Source organism: Hippopotamus amphibius, chromosome 3, assembly GCF_030028045.1.
Source record: "Hippopotamus amphibius kiboko isolate mHipAmp2 chromosome 3, mHipAmp2.hap2, whole genome shotgun sequence".
Lineage (NCBI taxonomy): Eukaryota > Metazoa > Chordata > Mammalia > Artiodactyla > Hippopotamidae > Hippopotamus > Hippopotamus amphibius.
In genome coordinates, this window is record NC_080188.1 from 50,987,090 (window position 1) to 51,010,768 (window position 23,679).

Below are 23,679 nucleotides of genomic sequence, written 5' to 3' on the forward strand. Positions count from 1 at the left end.
ACCCCTCTAGTTGGTCACAAAGCACCAAGCTGATCTCCCTGTGCTACGCAGCAGCTTCCCACTAGCTAGCTATTTTACATTTGGTAGTGTACATATGTCAATGCTACTATTTAGGTTTCACAATTCTAAAATTCTAGAATTTGCCTGAATCCTGCGAACAGAAAGGACATTCAGAGCCAGGAGGCAGAAGTTTGGTGACTTTGCTCAGTTTGGTTTGGTTTTTCTCTATTTTTTCTTGATGTGGAACTGACTTTAGGCAAGTTTTAGGTATAGACTGAGTCTTTGTCCCTCCCCTCTCATTGTCTCACCTGGGTTGCTAGACACACAGAGAAACTCTTTTTCTAAACACAATCACGATCCATGTTTGCCCTATTTCCCCAAACATTCCATTTCAACATGGCTGCTGTCATGTCATGAACTCATTCATACTAACACATGAATGTGAATGTGTGAATGGATGACCCTTCAAACATCCTGGACAGGATTATAGCCTCAGGAGGATATTTTGTTAAGCTGTGAAAATCCCTGTACAAGGAATTTCAGGCAACATAACCATTATTGAAGCAAGAAACTCAAGCAGCCTGAGGAAAAACTTTTTCTAAAATGGGATGCTAACATTGGAAAACAAGGTCTGCTTACATGTCTTCCTGAGGGAGGTCTGTCCCTCTGTTATTCTTTTTCTTAGCTTCTTTCCATCCTGTATTCATGAACCACAGAGTCTTTAAACACTTTTAACCTACAGTTGCATCCACAGGGCACAGGTTGGGTAGGAGATAAAAGTGTGAACTTCCAGGAGGGAGAGGTCTAGGCAGAGCTGATGGTATATACAAGACCATCTAAAAGACCTATGTTCATAAACCAATAACTAATCTATAATAGAAAAGGGGTTGAAATATATAAAATTCTAAATTCTGTTACTTTGTGTAAAATGTCTACATTCCAGCATGTTGTCCCAAACTGTGAATTAAATGCCTAGAGATGGTTTTGTATACTTAATCTCTATAACAGTCACTGTTGTTTCCCTCTGCCCTGTTTAAAATGTACTTATCTTGAATGCCTCCTTTAAAATATATGATAAAAATCTTGCAATAAAAAGTGAAAATCCAAGTATTCCCCCTCTTCTGAGTTGTTTGGGATAAAACTGCAGGTGGAACCATAGTATTCATCCCTAAAAATTATAGCTATTTATTTTCTTTCTAACTCATTGTATACAATTTTGATACATTCTTTGTACAATTTAGATCATCACAATACTCTCAATATTTCAGTGAACTCTGTAAACATGAATTTCACGGAATTTCTCCATTTGTCAAGGCAGGGGTTAGGATAAGATAAGGTTGTTTATGTCCCCCTCTGGGTTAGTTTTGGTTAGCTGCAAGACCGGATGCAGCCTTAGGAGTCATCTCTGCCCGCTGGCCTCTCTGAGATTACAGATGTTTGGCAGGAGATGAAAGGAGATTCCATTATGCTGTCCTTTCCCTGAAGTTTGACTTGAATGAAGTATCAGAATGGTGTTTCACCCTGGATATTCCAGGCATGTTCCAAATTAATTTGGATTGAGTCTGCATCTTGTGCATGTGCTCAAGTTGCAGGATTTCACTAAAGGCCAAATTTGCATACAGAGCAACAAGTGGCAGATATGCACTTCGGAGCCAGAATTGGCAAGATTTGTGGCAGTGTGAGAACCGCTGCTAAGTCAGAGATATAACTCTTCCAAGAATCCCAGTGGCTACAAAGCAATTTCTTATCCCACTTGTCTACAGTGTTAGGATCAGATCTTTATAGTGACTGAATAATAACCAGGTAAAGTGACAGTATTAATCAAGAAAACATCTACAGCAGAAACAACCAGATAGCATCAGACTTGATTTCCTCTTTCTTAGATATTTTAAGATACATATGAAAATATATTTTGATTGAGATCTTGTAAGTCCCTGAACATGTTTACACAATGGACGTTATAATAACAAATATGGCACATGTAAGAAGTAGTAAAAACCATATCATGGCCTGAAAAAATGCATACAATGAATATAGTTGTGGCCTTTTTCTTCTGGCATTGAAGATAAAATGGGATTAATTAATGGAGAATTATAGTTGGGCTATATCCAGGATAAAATTTAGCACATAATTAGTTAAGATGGGGGGGGATAAAGTAAAATACTACTTAGGACCTACAGCGTCTTGGAAGTTTATGCTGAATTTGGGAGCAATATCTAGGTCTTATGATTTGAAGATCAAGCACCTTGTTTAAACAAAATAAACAAAACCCCACTTCCTACCACTAATATAAACCAAGACAGATTTTAAAAATCTATATTTTTTCCAATTTCTAAATGGCAATGGTAAGGATACTGTACCACTGCTAAGTCAGAGATATGACTCTTCCAAGCCCATTTCAGGAGAAACTATGTAAACAGAGCCCATTTCAGAAGAAACTATGTAAATAATTTTTTAATGAATAATAATACGTCATTTTAAAATCAATCTAATATAAAAAGTATATAACACAATATTATAAACAGCAGCTGCTCAGTTAATATTTATTGAATTAGCTGAAGAGTAAATGTAAAACTTTCTAACAAAAAGCATAAGCATTCTGACTATAAGACAAATAAATGGGTTATGTAACAATGGACAGTTAAGTATATTTAAAATTACAGAGCTTAATGAGGGGCTACCTGAATTAATTAAATCACATCTTTGGTCACACACAATGAAAGAAAAACTTATTTGTACAGTTCAAATTTTGGTATTCAACGGCACTCATAAGGCACTGAGCCAAATGCAAAAAAAAAAAAATTTAACCAAAAAAAAAACCAATAAAAAACCACATGAAAAGAAAAATTTAAGATATGCATCTTCTTTTAAAAAGAGGGCTAATTCTAGATAGTATATGTGAAAGAGCAAAAGGATGTTAAATCCCATTGAATGGTCTCCTCTGTTACCTTCTTTTTTAAGGTCAATTCTAAATAAAAAGATTTTCCCAAAAAAACAGATTATTTCTTCACACTTAAATTCAATATGCTACCCAAACACCTCCAACATTTTTAACTTTATTCAAAATTCAAAATATTCATTCTAGCAATAATTTTCTAACACTGACTTTGAGTATATAACATCACGTACAACAGAACATTGCAGATATTTACAACTACCTTCAGTGTATACTTAACAAATAGAAACTGGTAATTTCCATGACATATAGCATGTCAGAAAATATCAGTAAGAATAATAATAAGGTCTAAAAAAACAGTTTTCATTTCTGACTCCCTGAGAAGCTGTAAGCTCTACAGGAGTTCACCCCGAATATGAAGCATTCCAAGTTTAAATCTCATAAGGAAAAATCACTGCACAGCATTAGTTCCCAAAAAACGTTCTCCCCAAAATGAAGCTTTAGTAATTAGCCACACATGTGCATAAAATAAGCAGCTAAAACAACTGGAAAGATGTTTCTCACAATCTTTTCTTGTTTGCTTTTTACCTTTCACTATTCAGATATGATTTTATTTTCTCTCTAGCTGTGAAACATCCCTACCAAATATATTTTTCCCTAAGAGATAATATGTCAACAAAAACCAATTGTAATTTGTAGTCACATGTTTTGGTTGTTTTTTTTTTTTAAATGCTTAGAGTTTCAAAATGCCAGTTGCTCAATACAGCATGTTCTGCATCAACCCATTTCTAAATATGGGTCTTCTCTCCCTTTGCAAGTAAGTGAGTAGTATAAGCACAAGTGACAAATTCTAAACAAACTTTTACTCTAATAAATCTAGGAAAGAGTGTAAGTTATAATCATTGCCTCTTACTCTTCTCTGCTCCAGACATAACAGATGAGTAGTTCTGATTACACTGTTGGTGAAATTATGCCCATATCACAAATTGTGAAACAAAATACCAAAATGATGTTTGTTCTTCCACGTTATGATTGCAATTTTCATAACAAATCATATTAGCAGGTCTTCCTTTCTCACTATAACATAGAAACACGCCCCAAAATGGACTGTGATATGAAACAAAAGTTTGTGAGCCTCTATTTTTTTTTATTTAATACAAACTCAGAATAATCATTTAATGTTTTCTTAAAGGATAGACTTTCCATAAAAAAGTGCACTGAAATTATGGGATAAAGTAATAGTAAATGTACTATTTGTTTCAGAATCTAAAGAAATTGAGTCCTATCATTTTTCATTTTGATGCATATATTATTTCATATTAGTCCTATTTACCCACTCTCTTGTTTCATTAAATAAAACATGAAATAGACCTGCCAAGCATGATAAGTCTGTATTTGTTCTATCTGATTTTTCAGAAATCCAGAGTGGCAAATAAACTATTTCCCTATGCAACAAGAATAGAAAGGGAAAAAAAAAAGCTTTATCAGTTCTTCTATTGATTTTACAATCAAACACATAGCCCTAAAAATTGTAAGCTCAGAAAAGTCAAGGGTACCATATCCATCTCTGTAACCCCACATCAGAAAAGTGTCTTGAACACAGTAAGTTTTCAAAAAATATGCTTCCAAATAAATTAGGAATTACTGTTTTGGGGGGGGAAATGAGATATAACTGAGAAATTATGCATTTATGCATTATAATTTACACTGATGGTACATTTAATCATAAATCTTAACCATTTTATCCCTCTTTTCAATGTCCTTCTACTTAACTGAATTTTCTTTCAAAAACAAGTGAGCCTCTGAAGGTCATCTTCTTTTGTAGCCCAACAGATTTATGTTAAAAATAAGCATCTGGCACTTAATTTTGACTATGTAAACTAATGCCACCACTTTAGTTTTCTCATAAAATATCACAAAGCTGTGATTATTTTTCCAAAATGGATTTCATTTCCTTACACTACAATCCCAACCAAATAAAGAAAAAAGAAAGAATAATGAATAATTAAGTAGAAAGAAAGAATAATTAAGTAAAATCATCATGCAAATGCAAATAGACATTGGACAAAGGATGTCAAGACTATATTTCTGTAAATTAAATGAATATTTTAAAGCAAATTTTCTATTTGTATTTTTTAATGAACTTATTTATTTACTTATTCATTGGCTGCATGGGTCTTCACTGCTGCACGCAGGCTCTCTCTAGCTGAGCGAGCAGGAGCTACTCTCCATTGTGGTGCTCAACATCTACGGCGCACTGGCTTAGTTACTCTGCCGCATGTGGGAATCCTCCTGGAGCAGGGATTGAACCCATGTCCCCTGCATTAGCAGGCAGGTTCTTAACCACTGTGCTACTTAGTTAATTGAGGTTGAGAAGGAATGGCGTGCCTTATTAGAATATGTCAAAAATATTTTAAATGTATTTTAATATAGTGGGCTGTAAAAGCTATTGATTTTTCTTCCCTACCCAGAACATTTTTTCATCCTTACACATCTACAGCAGTGTGCCCTTTCTATTGGGCAAATTGTTCTCTACTCCATGTGGTCCTAGTGAGGCTGTCAATCATGATACCTAATCCTTCTCCATCTTGCTCCCAGTCTTTCATCATGGGTGTGAGCATGTTGCTCAGGCTGGTCCACATATGTTTGTTAATTATGTAATTGTTATAAGAGTGAGCACTTGACCCAACTGAGTCAATTAGAGTCCTTAATTGGGACAGAATATAACTGATGCCCAGAGACAACAGTTCTCTCTTCCCAATGGGCTTGCTAATTGAGGCCCATGTAAGCGGAAACGCTTCACAATTACTGTCATCTGACACTCATCGGAATAAGGCGAGAATGAGGCAAATAGAAGCACAGGCAAAACTTACAAAGAGAGAAGACCTTAGGAACATGGATTGGTTCCCTGGATCTAACTGTACCTGAGGCAATTCCCTCCTCTGGAGCACCCTGTTAGTTAGATAAGCCAGTAACTATTTTTTTCCCTTAAGCTACTATGAATTTGCTTTTTGTCACTTGTAGCCAACAGTGGATAAAATCAAAAGTCTTAAAAAGAGGATAAAATCAAAGAAATATGGAATCAGAAGTCTCAAAATATTTTCTGGCAAAAAAAAAGGAGTTGATTTTTTAAATGCTTAAATACACCATAACTATAGTTTAAAAATACAAAAATATTTCAAGAAACATGGATTTTATTTAGTCATTCATTGATAAACATGAATTAGCCAATAAATACTAACCCAACACTGTATTAGGCAAAAAAAGGGGGGCAGGGAATAGGTCCCAACCTCCCTACCATTAACGTGAAAGATGTTATAAGGAGACGCCTTATCTGTATTCAGTACTAAAGATCCTTGGATAAATAGAAGCCCGGAAGAATCTGATGTACAGTGAACCTCATGTTACAGCCAGTCTTTTTTAAAAGGAGTCCTAGAAACTATATTTCCAGTTTTTAGTAAGTCGCACCAGTTTGTTTGTTTTTTTGTTTTGTTTTGTTTTTGTTTTACCTGTGAATACATCTTTATAGTTAGTTCAGACTTTAGGTTTTTCATCAAACCATAATTTTATAAATAGACATTTCCACGACTAAGCAGTCAACACTCACAGCAGAACCTACTAAGAGCATTTAAGCTAAAGTCTTATCAGAATGTTTATTAGGTACCGTCTTCTATGAAAATGATTTTCCTGTAGAGAAAATGATTTTGCAATGTCTTCTCGTTCCATTAAAACATAGTTTAGACACCTTTCTTAGATACTTTTTGAAAATAATAACAACAATAAGTATTACTGAGAAAAACAATTTGGCTCCAAAGGTCAAATGAAGCTTTTATATCCAGCACTATGAATGAAGTTACTTTTTGAAATGCATATTGCACTTTTTTCCCTTTGTAAACAACCTATTACAGTTTTATTTAAATTTCCTACACGTATGAGCGATCATTCCTTTCCTATTTAGGCTCCTTTACTTCTCCACTAGGTACTTAGGAACTCTGGCATTTGCTGCCATCACCTAGGATGTAGTGTTCTTAATTCTTTTGGATTAGGGTTATTTATAAAACCAGCTTCACAGCTGATTTATCTCTTCTGCTTAATACTTTCTGAGGTGCTCCATCAAAAAAAATGTATGGAAATAATTGGAAAGAGTAAAACATCTCATGGCCTTGTTTTTAGAAAAAAAGAAAGGAGAGGTTTCCACATCATTTTGATCTTTATTCTCTCCCGATGATTCACTAATCAAGGTTTTATTTTTAATGTTCTCTTACACAGCACAGTCTTATGAAGCACTGCACTAGAAACCACATGGTACTCACAGGTTAGTCTGACCTATCTTAGTTTGAATAAAATTTTATTTTCAAATAAAAGTCCTACAATCACGGTACCAAGAAACCAAAAATAAGTGTTTAACAATTCTAAGATCTTAAAGATAATCTAAAGTAGAAAGCAGAATTATACCCTTGTGTTGGTGGGCAATGGGAGAAGAGAAAAAGCAAGAAGAGGAAGAACCACTCGATTCTGCAGCTTTCTGATTTGAACATTTCCCTGGATCTCCACTTCCATAAGTTACATCCCCCACTGGGATTTCTTCCCAGGCCCAGTTCAACATCTCTCCCTGACCTTCTGCCCAATCATACTTTGTCCTCAAACACTCTGACCTCTCAGTGAAAACAGCTTTCACTTTCAATGCTTCTAGACAGTCATATTACCAGGGTTGGAAGGCCCAAGCTACATTTGACTCCCTCCTCTGTCCTTTTCATCCTATATCCAGTGAGCTCCCAGGTTCTATTAACTTTTTAAAGCTTTGCACATTTACCTTTTTATTTCCAGATGCACAGTGATCACAATTTTAGCAACAACTAGTATTTGCTAATATTTGCCAGACCCTTTAGAGCCTGGCTCAGAGAGAGCAAACAGTTTCATACCTAGAGGTTCAGTCCCACCTTGTTCCTTACATAATTCTGACCAGGGCAGAGAATTTATTAATTGCTTCCCTGGAAGTCCTTGACCTAGTTCTACTGTGAAAAACCTAGATCCCAGTGCCTAAAATTAGCCCCAAGGAACTATGGTCCATTGGGGATGTGGTTTCCCCTTAACGAAGTAACATTTCTACTCTGAATCACTAATTTGCAGCACAAGTTCCCCCACAAGAATTGTGGCTCTTTTCTGAAAGGAGGATCCTGAAATTCTACAATACATAACTTTTGTCATGGGAATTCTGAATCTTCTTCTCCAGTTGTTGGTTGGGTCCTAGACCTAACTCCTGAGAATTCAGAACTAGGGCACAGCCAGATACTTGACTTTGCATAGCTACACCATCTAGAAATCCTTGTTGTTATGACCCACTGGCTAGATTTGATCCTTGCACATATCAATACCACCCTTCTTCGGACCTAAGACATTGATCATTTAGAATGCTGGCCATCTCTCTCAGTGGACTGCCCTATAGGAGGTCAATAATCCCATCCTACGTGGTCCTAGCTTCCTGCGATTCTTAGCTTCCTACCACATGTTTTAAAGTCCAGCCCTTCTGAGTTAGATCATTCTTTTTTTTTTAATTATTTTTTTGGGGGTACACCAGGGAGTTAGATCATTCTTAATCATGTCTCGTTTAATTAACAAAACAACCCACTGATATAGACATCATTATCCTCATTTGACTGATGAGAATTATAAAACTCAGAGAGATTACATTATAGGAGGTACACATGGTCACATGGCTAGGTAGTGGCAGAGCTGGAACTCACACTCAGGTCTCCCTATTTTTTAATCTCATACTGTCTTCACTGTATTAGGTTTCCTTTCACCATGACTCACAAGCACTATTGCAAGAGACATAACACAGCTTTTCATCTTTCAAATCATCTTATATATTACCATAAGAATATTCTACCTGAACTTACCCTGCTACCTTATAAATTTCATACTCTAATCTTCCATGGTTCCTCGATTATTTATGCAAAAAGTGCCAACTCACCACCCAAATATTTGAGGGGCTCCATAATCTGGATCCAGTCTACCTATCAATGTTTATCCCCCATATCATTCCACAATCCAAGCCAAACACTCCTGTGCCTCAGCCACTCAGCCCAGGTTGTTTCTGAAGTTCTGTGTTCCTTGTTTCTAATTAAATCTATTCCAGTTGTCAGAGTGCAGTTCAGAACCCACCACAAAAAGTCTCCCGTGACTTCACATAACCAAACTTATTCTACCCCTCTGTCACCTTTACTCTAGCCATATTGGTATTTTAACACAAACTGCAATAGGGGATTCCTTTTTATCACATAGGGTGACTCACTGAAATTTCCCTTTTTCAAATTCCCACACTTTGTAATTCGTGCAGGGCGCCACCACATTCCAAACCTCAAATTGTCGTTTTCCAGCCCCTTTAGAACAAAGAGTTTGTCTTATTTAATTTGTGTCCTCTCTTCCAAGCTTAACTCCATGCCCTAACATAGTAAGAGTTCAATAAATGAGGAAATGGAAGAATACATTAAATAATGGGAAAAGAAAGGTGAAAGAGAGGAAAAGATTTTTACCAGTACCTCTATGAGATAATGAATTCTAAACCTTCATATATATGCTAATTAAGAGTAGAGGTTAAATCAATAGTACAAAAATTGTTACGTATCATGTTTGCCTAGATAGAAATCTAAAAATTTTGAAATGATACATTTCCCTCCATATTAAAATAGAACATTAAAATGGTTTTCTGAATCAAATAAATTTTAGAAAAGGTATTGAGTTGTTCACATGTTCATAACAAAGGCCTTTTACAGTCCCTTGTTTTTGAAGTTATAAAACTTAGAACTACTACAGTGTTTCTTCTTTTTTAAAAAACTATAATGAAGAAAGGCTCCAAAATTAAACTCTTATCCTTGCTGGTTAAGAAGTTGATTCTAAATAAACTATGCCTTAACATACTGTGATATCTTTTACAGTAAGGGGACCAGATCATTTAGGTCACTGGATTTTAGTGGGCAGCGAAGGGAGGACAAAGAAAACAAGAAAACCATGTTATCAGTTTTTCTCAATTAAAGATTAACTTCAAGGAAATTAATGCACTGGCAATCAATAAGGCCAGATGTATTTAAATAACTCTAGCAGGAAAAATAAATTATCAATCGATTTAGCAAATATTTTGCCTTTGGAGTACCAAATATCTGAAAGACCTAAATTTTCTGATTTCTGCCATTTGCTTAGCTTTGTATAAATACATTCCACAGTACAATGTTATCCATTAGTTTGGTAAACCATAATGAATAGAGATTCTCTTCTCTCAGCTCTTACTCTGAAATAGATAACACTATATTTGTTTAAATACCATATATAATTTTTAAAGACAAGATGGTACTTTGTAAATATAAAGGGTAATTCAAATTTGAGGCAGAAGTACAGCTTTTGTATATTATCAGAGGTGGTGCAATCTCTGCCTTGAAGAGAGATGAAGTGCTTGATTTAGTACCTTAAATTTCTACAAAGCGGGCAGAAATCCCAAGCTATCATTATTTTGATAAAAATCTCAACCATTAGTGAGATCAGCTTTGATTGTAATGTTCTATTTGTCTATCTGCCTCCTCTGCCAGGTTACTGCCAGGGTTTCCCCAGAGGCTGGCTTCCCTGAGGATAATCTACTCCTTTTGTGACAAAATAGCTGAAGTTTAACTACAATGAGATGATACTATATCCATCAGACCCCTCCAGATGAAACTCAAGAGGCTTTGTTTATAATCTGTGGCTAAAATAACCCAAATTTTTCTAATTTCACACTAAATCTTACAACATAACTTACTTGAACTAAAGTCCATCAAGAACTTCAGGCAAGAAACACTGTAGTTAGAAATTCCATTCTAAAGTTTCCTTATACAAATTTAAAAAGTGAAATTGAACAAATAAATATAATAAAACAATAACTTTATCTCCTCCAACAGTCAACTACTGATTTCTTGAAGGAGAAATCTGTAGTCATAATCCACAAAAAGATTTTCAAAAGCCAATTAGTCACCTGGAGAATTTTAAATTAAACCTTTTATATATATAAAAAAAAAAATTCCAAAGGGAAAAACCCACAAGAGGTCTTTTCTCCTTCCCAGTATAGTTATAAAAATAACTGCAAATTCCCAAGTACAATGAAATTCTATTTAAAATACAATACACTGATTTGTTTATTTACAGGGTCAAATTATCCTCCCTTTTGCATTGTCAGTACATTTTCCTATATTTTAAAACAAATCACAGTTGCAGCGTATGTAACTTGAATCCAGCTATTAAAAATATTTACTACTTTTTCACATTGAAAATTTTTCCTAAAACAAAACACATATGTAAACTCTTAAAATAACTGAATCTCTGTTCCATTCTGCACTTATATTTGGCCTGTCCACTAATGGTACTGATATGTGATAGGACCAAACCGTATCTTTTCTCTAAAAAGCTCCATTCATTAATGGAAAAAAAGCCTACATACTACCAAAAACAAATTCAATAAATCTCACTCTGTGTTTCTGAAAAACATGATCTTTAAAAAGAAATTTTAAATGCCAGAACCAAACGTCAGAGAAAAACTTGAGTTTTTTTTTTTTTCCTTCAATAAATACCCAAAGATTAAAGGAAAAGCTTTGGCTTAGAGAATATATATTATTCACTTCCATTTTAGGATGTTGTTTACCAAAATATCATAAATACTTAATAGCAACTGTTCCTAGTGCTTCTAGCAAAAGGCAGTAAAACGAAACATAAACCTCAGCTGTGAAAGCCCAGGAGTTTTGCTTTGCATTTCATCACTCCACTTCCCCATACCCTGTTTAGGATGGCCCGGATTCTAATGATCACCAGAGACAACTCAACTGAATTCCAAACAGAAACATTATGAGCTCCAGTGAAACTATTAATCATTAAAATGGAAAGAACAACAACCGCAGTCAAAATACTCTGCTGCCGGTTTGAGTTGCCTGATAGCTAAGAAATACCATATTTGGAGGAGGAAGCAATCACACATTCCAATCCAAATTTTTATTTTACACTTCTATAAAGCCTATAAAACAAACTTTCAAGATATCAAGACAGTGAGGAATTCCATGCCCAAAGGGTTCTCTGAGACTGTTTATGAAAATCTTAAAATTGAAATCACAAACCCAGGCTCACAGAACTCAATTTGCAAGAATTAATACCAAATCTCACTTACAAATAAAATCCAGATCTTTTAGAATTTCCCTGAATTTGCAATACCCAACAAACTCCCTTAACCTCTTTCTTCAGGATAATGACCCTCTGAACCGGATATGAAGTTTAAAATATATCTAAAATTACGAGCCTTTCCTGCCCCCAGAGAAATACTCACAGAATTAATTATTCCTTTAAGAGCTTGAAATCCACCTTTGACAGGGAAAACTTGTTCTTTGGAATCAGCAATTCTTTCGAGCTTTAGAAAAAGGAGGAAAATTTAATCGAGAGGTGGTTGAGACATATAACATATACACTTCATTACATGTCAATTAGGTTCACCTGAAAAATTACACCAGAGGATTCATTCACTCTCAGGAACTGAAGGTGATGGTACTAGTTACTCTAAATGCATCACAACAAAATGAACTGACATCAGGCACAGCCGCTTTACATTGGTATCAAGTTTCAATTTCAAAACAGCATACAGCTCTACTAGCTGTAAATGTCATAAGACACAGGAGTCTCAGTCACACTCAACCAAACATTTAAATGTGAAATCATTTTGTGAGTGAGAAAAAAAATTTAATACACAAACCCTCAAAACTTCATGAAAAAAAATTGTTTTAAAGAAAATTATTAAAGATTTCTCCTACACAGATTTCCCAAATCCCTGAACTCCTAAGAGTAGAGTTTTCAATCAAACTAAAACATCTAAACAAGACTTGTCATGATAATCCTGTCAGTTGCGTTAAAGAAGATAAGTTTTCATTTTAATCCAGAAGTTTCTCCTATATTAGTTCCTTTAAACCAAGTAAATGTTCAAGAAAATTGGAGTTTTGTCTTCAGTTTGATTATGTGATGGATGAAACCTATCAAAATCAGACATTATTAACAGAGAGCTCAAGACACAGGGCCATTTTTATAGAAAATCTTTTAACAATTGATTTGTGTCATAATAAGTCATCAAAGAAAAAAAATCTGATAAACTCTCCTCAAGACAATTATGCAATTTAGATTAAAGGCTGCAGATTTGCAGTATTTACCTGAGCTTGTTCAAAGTCAAGGACACCAACACAATAAACTCTAGCCCCAAGTGACCTGGATATCTTTGCCTATTGAGAGAAAGAGAGAGGGAGACAGGGAGCTGAATTATTCAAATATGAGGCTATACATGCAGAGACACAGCAAAGTACACCGGGGTGTAAAGAACAGTTTCAGTTCAATACTCACCTCTTTCTCTGCATATGATGGCACCAGACCGTCCAACTTACCATCTGTCAGAGCAATTACGATACTGGAGGTTTTTAAGCCTCCTGCTCTCTCAATTTGTTCATTTGCCTGAAAATGAAGAATAATTGTCCAACTCACAAGATAATCTTAACTTTTAACCGGCATGTTCCATCAAGCTGAATTTTAAGTATGACGAAGTCAAAATATTATGGACTGGCTTTTAAAACAGGGTATTTTGTGTTAACTATTTTAATTTGAAATATACATATGTTCACATTATAGAATAGTTACTATTGGGTTTAAGTGATAAAGATGTTTCGCCTTGGCTGACTATAACCACAAAGAAAATGTGGTTCTCTGAATACAGCTGTAGAGAAAATGGAAAAATCCATAAAAGGCAAAATGCCATCCAAACGTTTCTTATCACCATGCTAAATGTTTCCTGTCAGTCTTATCTCTAGAACATCTAAAAGCACTTTTTTTTTAATTTTAAGATAAACCTGTAATGGAGTCTTTGAATTTTACTAGAGAGTTATAATTTTATTTCATTACAGAGTAAGAACACATTCTCTCCCATACTTATAAGTGTAAAAGAACTTACTAGCTTTAGTCCTTCATGGATATATGTCTCTCCTACCGGGCTAACACGTTTTAAACTGTCCAAGCCTTCGCTGATTTTGTATCTGAAAATAATACAGTATAAAATTAAATGAAAGAAAAATGAAGAAAAATCACAGTAAGCACTCCTCAAAAAAACACGACAGTTTCACAGTGAAGGTTTCTTTAGTAAGAGAAGTAAAGCACATGAGCTTTGAGGGCAGATAGCTTCTCATACTTTTTGTTATTTTAATTAATATTTAATAAAGTTTGTACTTTAATGATAAAAAATAAAAATACTAACAATGTGGAATGTCTTGAAACATCTAAGCATATTCTAGGCTCAGCTGAGAGCTGAGAACAGATATTTTCTATCATATTTGTTTTACTAAATGATAAGGAGTAAAACATTCTCCTTCATCCAAAAACAAAAAAACAAAAGAAAAAACAAGGAATAAGTAGGTCAGCTTAAGTGAAAAAGTATTTTTGAAATTTTTGAAGCACTTACCCCATCTCCCTACAAGTCAGAAATCATCATCTGTAAATTCCTAAGCACATTACTTAACTCTTACTTATGGAAATTAACATTTCCTATATTTGTTTTCCAGAGTCATAAGTCTCATGATCTTGTCACTTTTGTGGCTTCTTCTCACCCATCTAGCTCATTCTCTTAAGTACTGTAGGTACTTAATATATTTGATGAACAAATGAAAAAATAAATGATTGGATGGAAGAATGGATGGATGATAATGGTTCTTGACAGAGACAATATAAATGAAAAAGAGGAAAAATCATAGAATAATTTCTCATCATGACTAATTAGTTGTCCCAGAGGAGTACGTCTAAACAAAGTATGACTATGATATTAACAAGTATTTTGTGTGTATAAGTAAAAGACTCATTTTTCAGGTTTTTTAAACATAGATTCCAGAGATCCTTTGAAAATAAACCACAAGAATCTTAAGAGACAAATACAACAATGTGGCAAAAACATCCAAAATACAGTCAAAGTTTCTTTTTAAAATTTTAAAATTAAAAGATGGGAAAAGAGATCTGAATATATTATTTTCAGAATTTTAGTTTTTAAATAGAAGCAAAAAAATAGCTTTCTAAATGAAAAAGTCATGAAATGGTAAACTGAAGTATAATGCTTTAAATAAAACATGAAGAGGAATTCCCTGGTGGCGCAGTGGTTAAGAATCCATCTGCCAATGCAGGGGACACGGGTTCAATCCCTGGTCCAGGAAGATCCCACATGCCGTGGAGCAACTGAGCCTGTGTGCCACAACTACTGAGCCTGTGCTCTAGAGGCCAAGAGCCACAACTATTGAGCCCACGTGCCACAACTACTGAAGCCTGCACGCCTAGAGCCCGTGCTCTGCAACAAGAGAAGCCAAAGCACTACAATGAAGAGTAGCCCCTACTCGCTGCAACTAGAGAAAGCCTGCACACAGCAAGACCCAACTCAGCCATTAAATCAATTAATTTTAAGAAAACATGAAGAGCATTCACACTACTGAGGATGATAGATGAAAGATTAATTGTAAAAAGTAGATTATCTGAACATCAAGGAACTTACTGGGGTCACATGCAAAATTTTACATACACATGTGTGTATATACGTATGTATATGTATGTATGTGTATATATACATATATACGTATGTGTATATACACACATGTGTATGATATGTATATATGTATGTATATATGCATATATCATACACTATTAAAAACAGATGTTGTCATGCTGCAATGTTGTGTTTCCAATAGCTGAAATAAATGTCATTCACCACAGCCACATTCACATTTTAAAAGTAACATTGATTCTATTTTAATGTTGTAATGAAAATTATTATCAGACAAGTTCTCCATCTCAAGAAGTTTCCAGATAACACAAGACAACTTCCAAAGTATAATCCTAATCTTCCTCCTTCCTAATTCAGTCATCTCTACCAACCCATGTTGATTGTCTCTTTTAATACTTAGTTTAAAATCTACCTATTCTGAACCTATCTCTAACTTCAACATACTCTTTTTTTTTCTAAGGTGCCCCAAACATATTCATATTCAACTTTTACTACAATGAATAATTCTGTTTCTTAAAAACATTCTACTTTAAAATAATTTAACTAATTTAATATTTTCACTTCTTAACTAGACTGGAATTTTACAATGGACTATCACCATGTCTATTATTTTTAATGTATCCCCCAACTTTGCACTAATTGCTTATTATAATGCCTTTTACAAAGTAAGTGTTCAATAAATTTTTCAATCTACCATAGGAAAAAAACTGATAATTCCACAGATGATGGAGTAAATTACATAATTTATAAACTTGTTTTATCTAAATATTTGTGTTTTAATATCTACAGAAACAACTTGAAACTGATTGTCTGAATGCAGATAAAAACCAAATATTTGGTGCTTCCCAGAAATGAGTGGCAGTGTGTCCTCAAGCATTAATGTTTGCTGCCAAAAGAGAAATGAAAAAGACAACTGAAATCCAAGATTACACAAACAGATTTTGCGTGGTAAAAATCACCATCTCCATTCAGTTCAGTTTCAGCTCCTTACTACTTCTGAGGACCAGACCACACCAGTAGAAGACCCTAAGCTGAAAGAACTTGCCAAATGTGGGACTCACAGTGTTTGGGAAGGTAGGTCTCTGCTAGCTTATTTCATTGGAAGAAGCAGAGCACCTCTTGCTTTTCCACTTGTACCCATACCTGCCACCATAATATTCGAAGTTGCTCTGAATTGTATCATTACTTTTGCAGCTGCAGAGTGGTAAGAGGAAACGTGTTTCTTGCCCATAGCCAATAACATCAACATACATGAGTCCTGGTCTGTCACTTTCCAGAGTAACTACATGATCTTCATCAACATGTGTCGTCAAATGGGAAATGGAAACCAAAACAAGATAGGGCCTTTGAAGGATCCCAAGTAACTAAAAATAAGCTCTAAATTTCTTTATTTAGTAAATGGTGAATGGGGGGGAAACAAAATTGTATATTAGGTGAAAAACACAACTCATCCATCTATACTGTGACGTAAAGAAAACTCTAAAGGAAAGCAAGGGGGAAAATGATAAAAAGAAATAAAAGAAGAAAAAATGGGTATGTTATGAAGATCAGCTCAAATCCAACATCATCGTAGAAGATCAGCTTCACTGAGTTTGGCTTTAACAGTTATGTCTGTAGCTGCAAGGAAGAGCAATACTGAAACTACTTCGGTGTTTGTTGTGAAGCTGTAGTCAAGGATGCTGCTATCAAGACACACAAAGTCCCCTATGAGGTCGCACAGCAGAATTTTTTGCCATCCCTGAGTAATCACTATACACTTCCTCCTTTCTGCTAACTACAACTATGTAAACTGCTTCTTGCCCTGACTATTGGGAACCCCATGGTAAATTTCTTACTCATTTAGAAAGTTCTGCTAATTTCATATGGTTATCATATTGCTACATCCTCTTTTCCAAGATCTTAACTTTTCCTTCTATATGTTATTAATTTTCTGCAATGTTATTATATTCTGTGCAGCTTCAAATACTTTTCAGAAAGAGGCAGAATTTAAACAAATAAACTGGGATGTGAAACCTCTGTTTTGTGGTTGTTAAACGCTGTTGTTCCTGAGCATCAGGGGACCAAAATCTATAATCAAGTCTTTCTTCTTGACTTGATAACTATGTTGATTGAAAAGAGAAAGTGAGGCAGGCAGTGCAGGACGAAGACGAAAACACTGACATTTTTTTAATCTATAAAATTAACACTTTCAGTTCTGTTAGTATCTCTCAAATTTCTCTGCTGAGTAGGGAAAGGAAGAGATAAAAGAGAAGAGGAAGGATAAGAAGACAAGAGAAGGGAAGGGAAGGAAACACAGCAACACGATTGCCATGTAGTGTGCCAAATCAATGGCTTTCTCCATCCATAGAACACTTGGGACTGCAGAGGGTGTGTATGATGTCATAACTAAAATAAAGATATACTTTAGAGATAAAGGCATAATAAAACGGTTGGCAGAAAATTCTGACTTGCCCAACTAGCACAATTACGGTATAATTTTAAGTACCTTCTACTTGTGACTAAAGATATTTATAAATATACCTGTATATATATATGTTTATAAATATATCTGTATATTTAACCTGAACTTTTTAATATGCATCATCTTAACTTTCCAGATTTCAAAGCTTTTTCCAAGTTTCAGTCAATCAGTCTACACACATCTGCTGAGCACCTACCACATGTGAACACTGTGATCCTACATGGTCATATGTGAAGGACTCATGCTTAGTCCACAGCTACCTTCACATCCATCTCCACAGATGCAGTGCAATTCTCCACCTGGCTGGACACTGGGATTACCTAAAGGGCTTTTAACAAATCTTTTCTGGACTCTAATGGAAGAGATTCTAATTTACTTGGTGTGTGCTGGGGTTAGGGTATTTTTTGGAAATTCCCCAGAGTATTCTAATGTGCAGCCAGAATCAGAACCCCTGATGTAATCTAATTGAAAAACCTTCCCATGTTGTTGGAACGCTCTTTTCCTTACCTATTTTGCCAATCAGTTCTTCTATTGAAGGATTTTGGGGGTAACTAGGATAATCTTTTAAGCTGTAAAATACAGTTTCTGGAATGGTATGGCTTAGAGTCAGAGAGAACATGGGTTAATTCCAAGCCCAATATCATTTCCTCATCTCTAAAACAAGGATGAAAATACCTATGCCATGCGGTCATTGTGAGGATTAAACAGCACATAATAAGTACTGAGTTAGTTGTAGCTACTCTGGTTGTTATTGTGGATATTCATCATTTCCCTGTTAGTAGGATTTTGTTCACTCAGTTTACTTTCTTCTTGATTCCAAGGAGAGCTCACTCAGTAAACTGAGCATGGGAAAAATTTGATATAGATCCAGAAAGGAGGAGGGAAAGGAAAAGAGAAAAGAAGAAACAAAGGGTTATACTGAAGCTTTGGTGAGAAGGTCCTAGACAGGAAAGCTATAGAATGTGGTGGGAAGACTCGGGGAATGGAGTAAATCAGAGATGAAGGTTCTGCAACAAATAAACCGTGTAACCATCTGCACTTATTTAATTTCCTGGAGTTCAGTTTCCATATCCATAAAAGATAAATAAGAATGGCTGCCCCAGTGAAGTTTTCCCTCACTCATTCCATAGATATTTATTAGGTGCCTACTATCATGTTTATAATATAATGTTATTTGGCAGCTCTGAGCATTCAGAAGGTAGTGAGTGCCTGTACCAAAGGGCTGGTAGAGGAGATAGAAAAGAAAAAGGAAGTGAATAGTGCCCAAAACAAACCCTCTTCATTACAGTTTCAACTCTGCACTGCTATGCTGCTCTTCTAGAAAACCTACAAATGGTGGCAGGCTGGATTTGAGGTGACAGATGGCACAATGCATAAGACTCCAGGCTCTGGAGCCAGACTGCTCCAGCCAATTATCTAACCTCTGCAACCTTCAGTTGTTTCATGCTAAGCAAAGGTACCACTAACACTAACTCTACAGGGCTGCTGTGAAAATCAGAGTTAATACACCTGAAGTGTCTGGTACAAAGTGAGTGTCACATAAATGTTAGTTATTGTTCTTTTATCACATGATGTGTCAGGGACTGAGCAAGGTCATCTGCCAGCTAACCTTCAGTTCTTTCATGACACATCAAACCATGAATGCAACCCACAGGTCAAGCATGGGGCCTTGGCTGCCTTAATTTCCAGCTCTAACACTTACTACTCTTAGTGACTTTGTGACTTTGGTAAGTTAAGTATCCTCTCTGGGCCTGCATTCCTCCTATCTGAAAATGGGGATATTGATAGTACTTATGTAGTAGAGTTGTTATAAAACTTAAAGAGACTATTACATGTAAATAGTACACTGAATGGCACCTAAGTGTTCAATAATCAATATCAACTGTTTATAACAATTCACTGTACTCCTGTCTCTTAACCATAGAAGGGAATGTAAGTAGGAATTAACAGCTTTGTTTGTCACAGTTTGGGAGCCTCATTTGAGAACTTCCCTTCACTAGTCCCTCATAAAACATACACAATTTTTAAACTTTATATTAAGTTATACAGACTCCAAATCATATGCATAAGTGTTCCGTGTTGCTCTTGAATAGTTGAATGCCAACAATCCCAAAATGTACTTCTTTTATTACACAATTTAAAAATATTTTAGGGAAATTGTCATTTCTAATAAATAAAACTTCAATTCTCACATTTCTACATATTAATTCTTAAGACTTTGAGAGTTTGGCTTTAATAATACTATTCAAAATCACGAACATAAAGGGAAATGTGCCAATCTATTCTAACCTAACTCAAGAAGGAAATAATGATAATATTAAAATAATAAAAGTAAAAGAGAAAGTATCACTGTTGTTAACAAACAAACCATTTTAATTTCTACAAAATAAGAAGAATGAGAATGAGAGGCTAATAATAAATACCAAAAGTAAATAAAACCTGTCATTCAAAATTTGCTGACATGGGTTATGGATTATACCAGAATCTAAAGACTAGTGCCAAAATTACCAATCTAATTTGTTATTTTGGTTACACACAAGGTTTATTTTTTTTCTCCAAGCTGGCATGTTTACTTCTGAAAGAGATTCATCTTTGGAATTTCATTATTACTTTCCATATAATCTATGGTAGATAATCTGACCATTTCAAATATGACCTCTATCAATTCCTTCCCACTCTATGTGTGCCCACTCTCCCATCAAGAGATGGAATTTATCCCCCCATCCCTTTGAATCTGGCTCAGCCCTGTTACTGCTTGACAACAGAACAAGGCAGAAGTGATGTTCTTAGACATCTGAGTTGAACCCTTAAGAGAACTGGCAACTTTGCTTCCTTCATCTTATAATACTTGCTCTTGGAATGCTCTCTCAGAACCCAGGCATCATGCTGTGAGAAGCTGTGCCACATGCAGAGGTCACATGGAGGAGAACCATTATTCCACTAAACAGCTCTAGGTGTGCTCCACAACCAACAACTGCCCTCTATGACTTTAGCACCTCTATGACTATAGCACCAGATAACATCATATAGGGCAGAGAAACCTCCCATTTGAGCCATCAACTCACAGAATTGTGAAAGATAACAAAATTGCTGTTTAAGCCACTAAATCTTGGGGTGCTTTTCCATGATCAATGTGCCAGCTCCTGGCCTGTCTTAATAAGACATGGGAGTTTCCTTTTTTGTACAGCTAGCTGCCATATAAAAACTTTGACTACACCAAGACCACCATGGAGAGGAGGAAAGCCAACCTAGCCATGTGCAGAAGCCACCTGGAGGAGAATGAAGACTCTGGTCAACAGTCCTAGCTGAGCTCCCAGACAGCAGCCAGCACTAGCACCAGCTTGTTAGCCATGTGTGTGAGGTTATTTCAATTCTTCTAGCCATTCTGGCTTCCCAGCTGACAGCATATGAAGCATGAGAACTGCCCATTCAATGCACAATATCATGAGAAACAATAAACTGTATCTACACCACTAATTTTAGGGTAGTTTATTATGCAGCAATAGATAACCAAAATAGAAATGGCGCCTAAGGTAAAAGCTAAATGAGCTTGAGGAGACTGATAGTAAAGACTGGAAGAACAGCGAGCAAATTGTTATTGGAGGCTCAGTTTCATACTCACGTCTGCTGCATTCCACTGGTTAAACTTAGTGAGCCATAGGCCCAGCCCAGATTTTTTAAATTATATATTTAAATAAAAAATACTTATATACACATATATTATACATATTACGTATGTAATCATGTATACACATGTAGGCATATATGTCGTGTGTATTCTGTGTTTCACTGGAGGTTACAGAAGAGCAATCCATCACAAAAGCTAAAAGCTTTCTACATCTATGCTACCAAATGCCAACGTAGATAACTGCATAAGCATAAATGTCATAGGTATTTATATCATAGGTCAATTCTGTTCTTTATCCTCAAGAGATTATAAGCCAGGGACATTAGTCTTTGAAATGAACAAAACTGCAAACAAAATGTCAGAATACACAAGAATTTTATAGTGATCAGCCAGTTATACAACACAATTAAAAGTTTCTCTTGGAAGGTAAAACTTAGTAGATTGAATAGAATATGAAACAAAATGTTCTCAAGATGTTATTCGTGTCTATCCAAATTACTAATGATTTAGAATCCACTTAGCATTGTACTTTACCTGAGCAATTACATATAAAGTATTTAGCAAAATGTCTAATACATAGTAAGTGCCCAATGAACTTTATCTACTACTTTTGTCTCCTTCTGTTAATAAATCACAATATTAATCAGCCTGACAAAAATTAGAACAATTACACAAGGGGAAATTTGTTCATTCATTCAAATACTATACCCATCCTAATTATTTAATTGTGTCATTATATACTGCTATACAATATACTGTATGAAGGACAAATTGCAAAAAAAAAAAAAAAATGTGTATATGTCCCTACCAGCTCCTCAACTTAAAAATTTTTTAAAGGTTTCAAAAGAGTGAAAGATGATTTTTCCAGACACAAACATTTCTAATATATCCTATTATCTTAGTATCTTGTACTTTATATAAAAACTTTCTTATTCTTTAACATGTCATTCGAAGGCCAATATATCCCAAAGTCTCTGTGGTCCAGATTCCAGACCAATGAATCCAAGGTAAAGGTCCTAGATTCAAAAATATCAGCTTAAAAAATACCCCACACAATCACACAATCTGGGTTTGTGAAAAATTTTTCTCCAATTTAGTCTACACTTACCAAAATGTGGTACACAGAACACACCTAAAGTTCATAGCTGCTGTATCCTGTATGTTTATACTCCATCTCCCCATTTAATGCCTTACTGGACCATGAGAAACTGACCTCTGTGTTTTACCACCTCAGTGCGCCAGGTCTGTCTTCCAGGCACAAGCAACAATCTATTTAATTTTCTAGAACATACTCATAAAGCAGATATGGGACTTCACTGAAAGTAACTATTCACATATCCAGGACTAGAATTCAAGTGGCTGCCATGCCCAGACCCCTCCAGATTAGCACAATGTGTGGCCAAAGCTGACGTTTCTAAACAGAAGTAATTACTTCCCTAAAAGAATCAAAGCAAAAACAACTAGAGTCACTTCCTCTCACCGCGTCACTGGTTTGTAAGATAACAGAATAAACGTAGAGGATGAATATGTCTTTGAGTTACGACAATTCTGACTGTGAAAACTAGAGAAGGAGGAGCAGAGAGCATCTGAGGCAGTGCAGTGGTTAGGGGCTTACGCTCAGAAGCCACACCCAGGCGTGAATTCTGGCTCTGACTCCTCAGCTGTGTCACTCTGAGCAAAGTCACTTGACTTCTCCAAACTTCTGCTAGAATCCTGACACATAATGGTGATGGTGAGGTACAATGATGACCTCCAAATCCCATTTCAACCTCAGTCTCCTTCCCACCCAGTCATCAGTTAGGCCTTCTCATGCATTATAGGCATTTAATCACCCCAACCTTGCTATACGGTGGGAATGATTACCTCCTTTTAACAGACAAGGGAATTAGGCAGTAAGAGGTGAAATAACTGTCCAAAGTCTCACAGCCAGTATACAGCTCCTATGTCTTTCTGACCCAAAGTCCAATCCTGGTGTTTTCATTTTAACAAGAAGCCTTCTGACCCTCCAAGTTAACAGCTGAATATGCCCTGTTCCTAACGCTTATTCTTTCCAACCCTTGAGTTCCATTCTGATTCTAAGATAGCTGTCTCTGGCTACAGAAGTCAGTAACACTTAT

General features: G+C 35.5%; 1 protein-coding gene across 3 annotated transcripts in view; it reads right to left on the minus strand.

Annotated features, from left to right (window-relative positions):
- ANTXR2 (ANTXR cell adhesion molecule 2) overlaps nucleotides 1-23,679 on the minus strand; it is a 143,546-nt gene that overhangs the window by 111,368 nt on the left and 8,499 nt on the right. For all 3 annotated transcript variants that reach the window (XM_057729060.1, XM_057729061.1, XM_057729059.1), the window contains exons 4-7: nucleotides 13,890-13,971; nucleotides 13,289-13,396; nucleotides 13,102-13,170; nucleotides 12,234-12,314 (exon numbers count right to left, since the gene is read on the minus strand). In XM_057729060.1, the coding sequence (XP_057585043.1) occupies nucleotides 12,234-12,314; nucleotides 13,102-13,170; nucleotides 13,289-13,396; nucleotides 13,890-13,971 (340 nt within the window). The remainder of the gene's footprint in view (nucleotides 1-12,233; nucleotides 12,315-13,101; nucleotides 13,171-13,288; nucleotides 13,397-13,889; nucleotides 13,972-23,679) is intronic.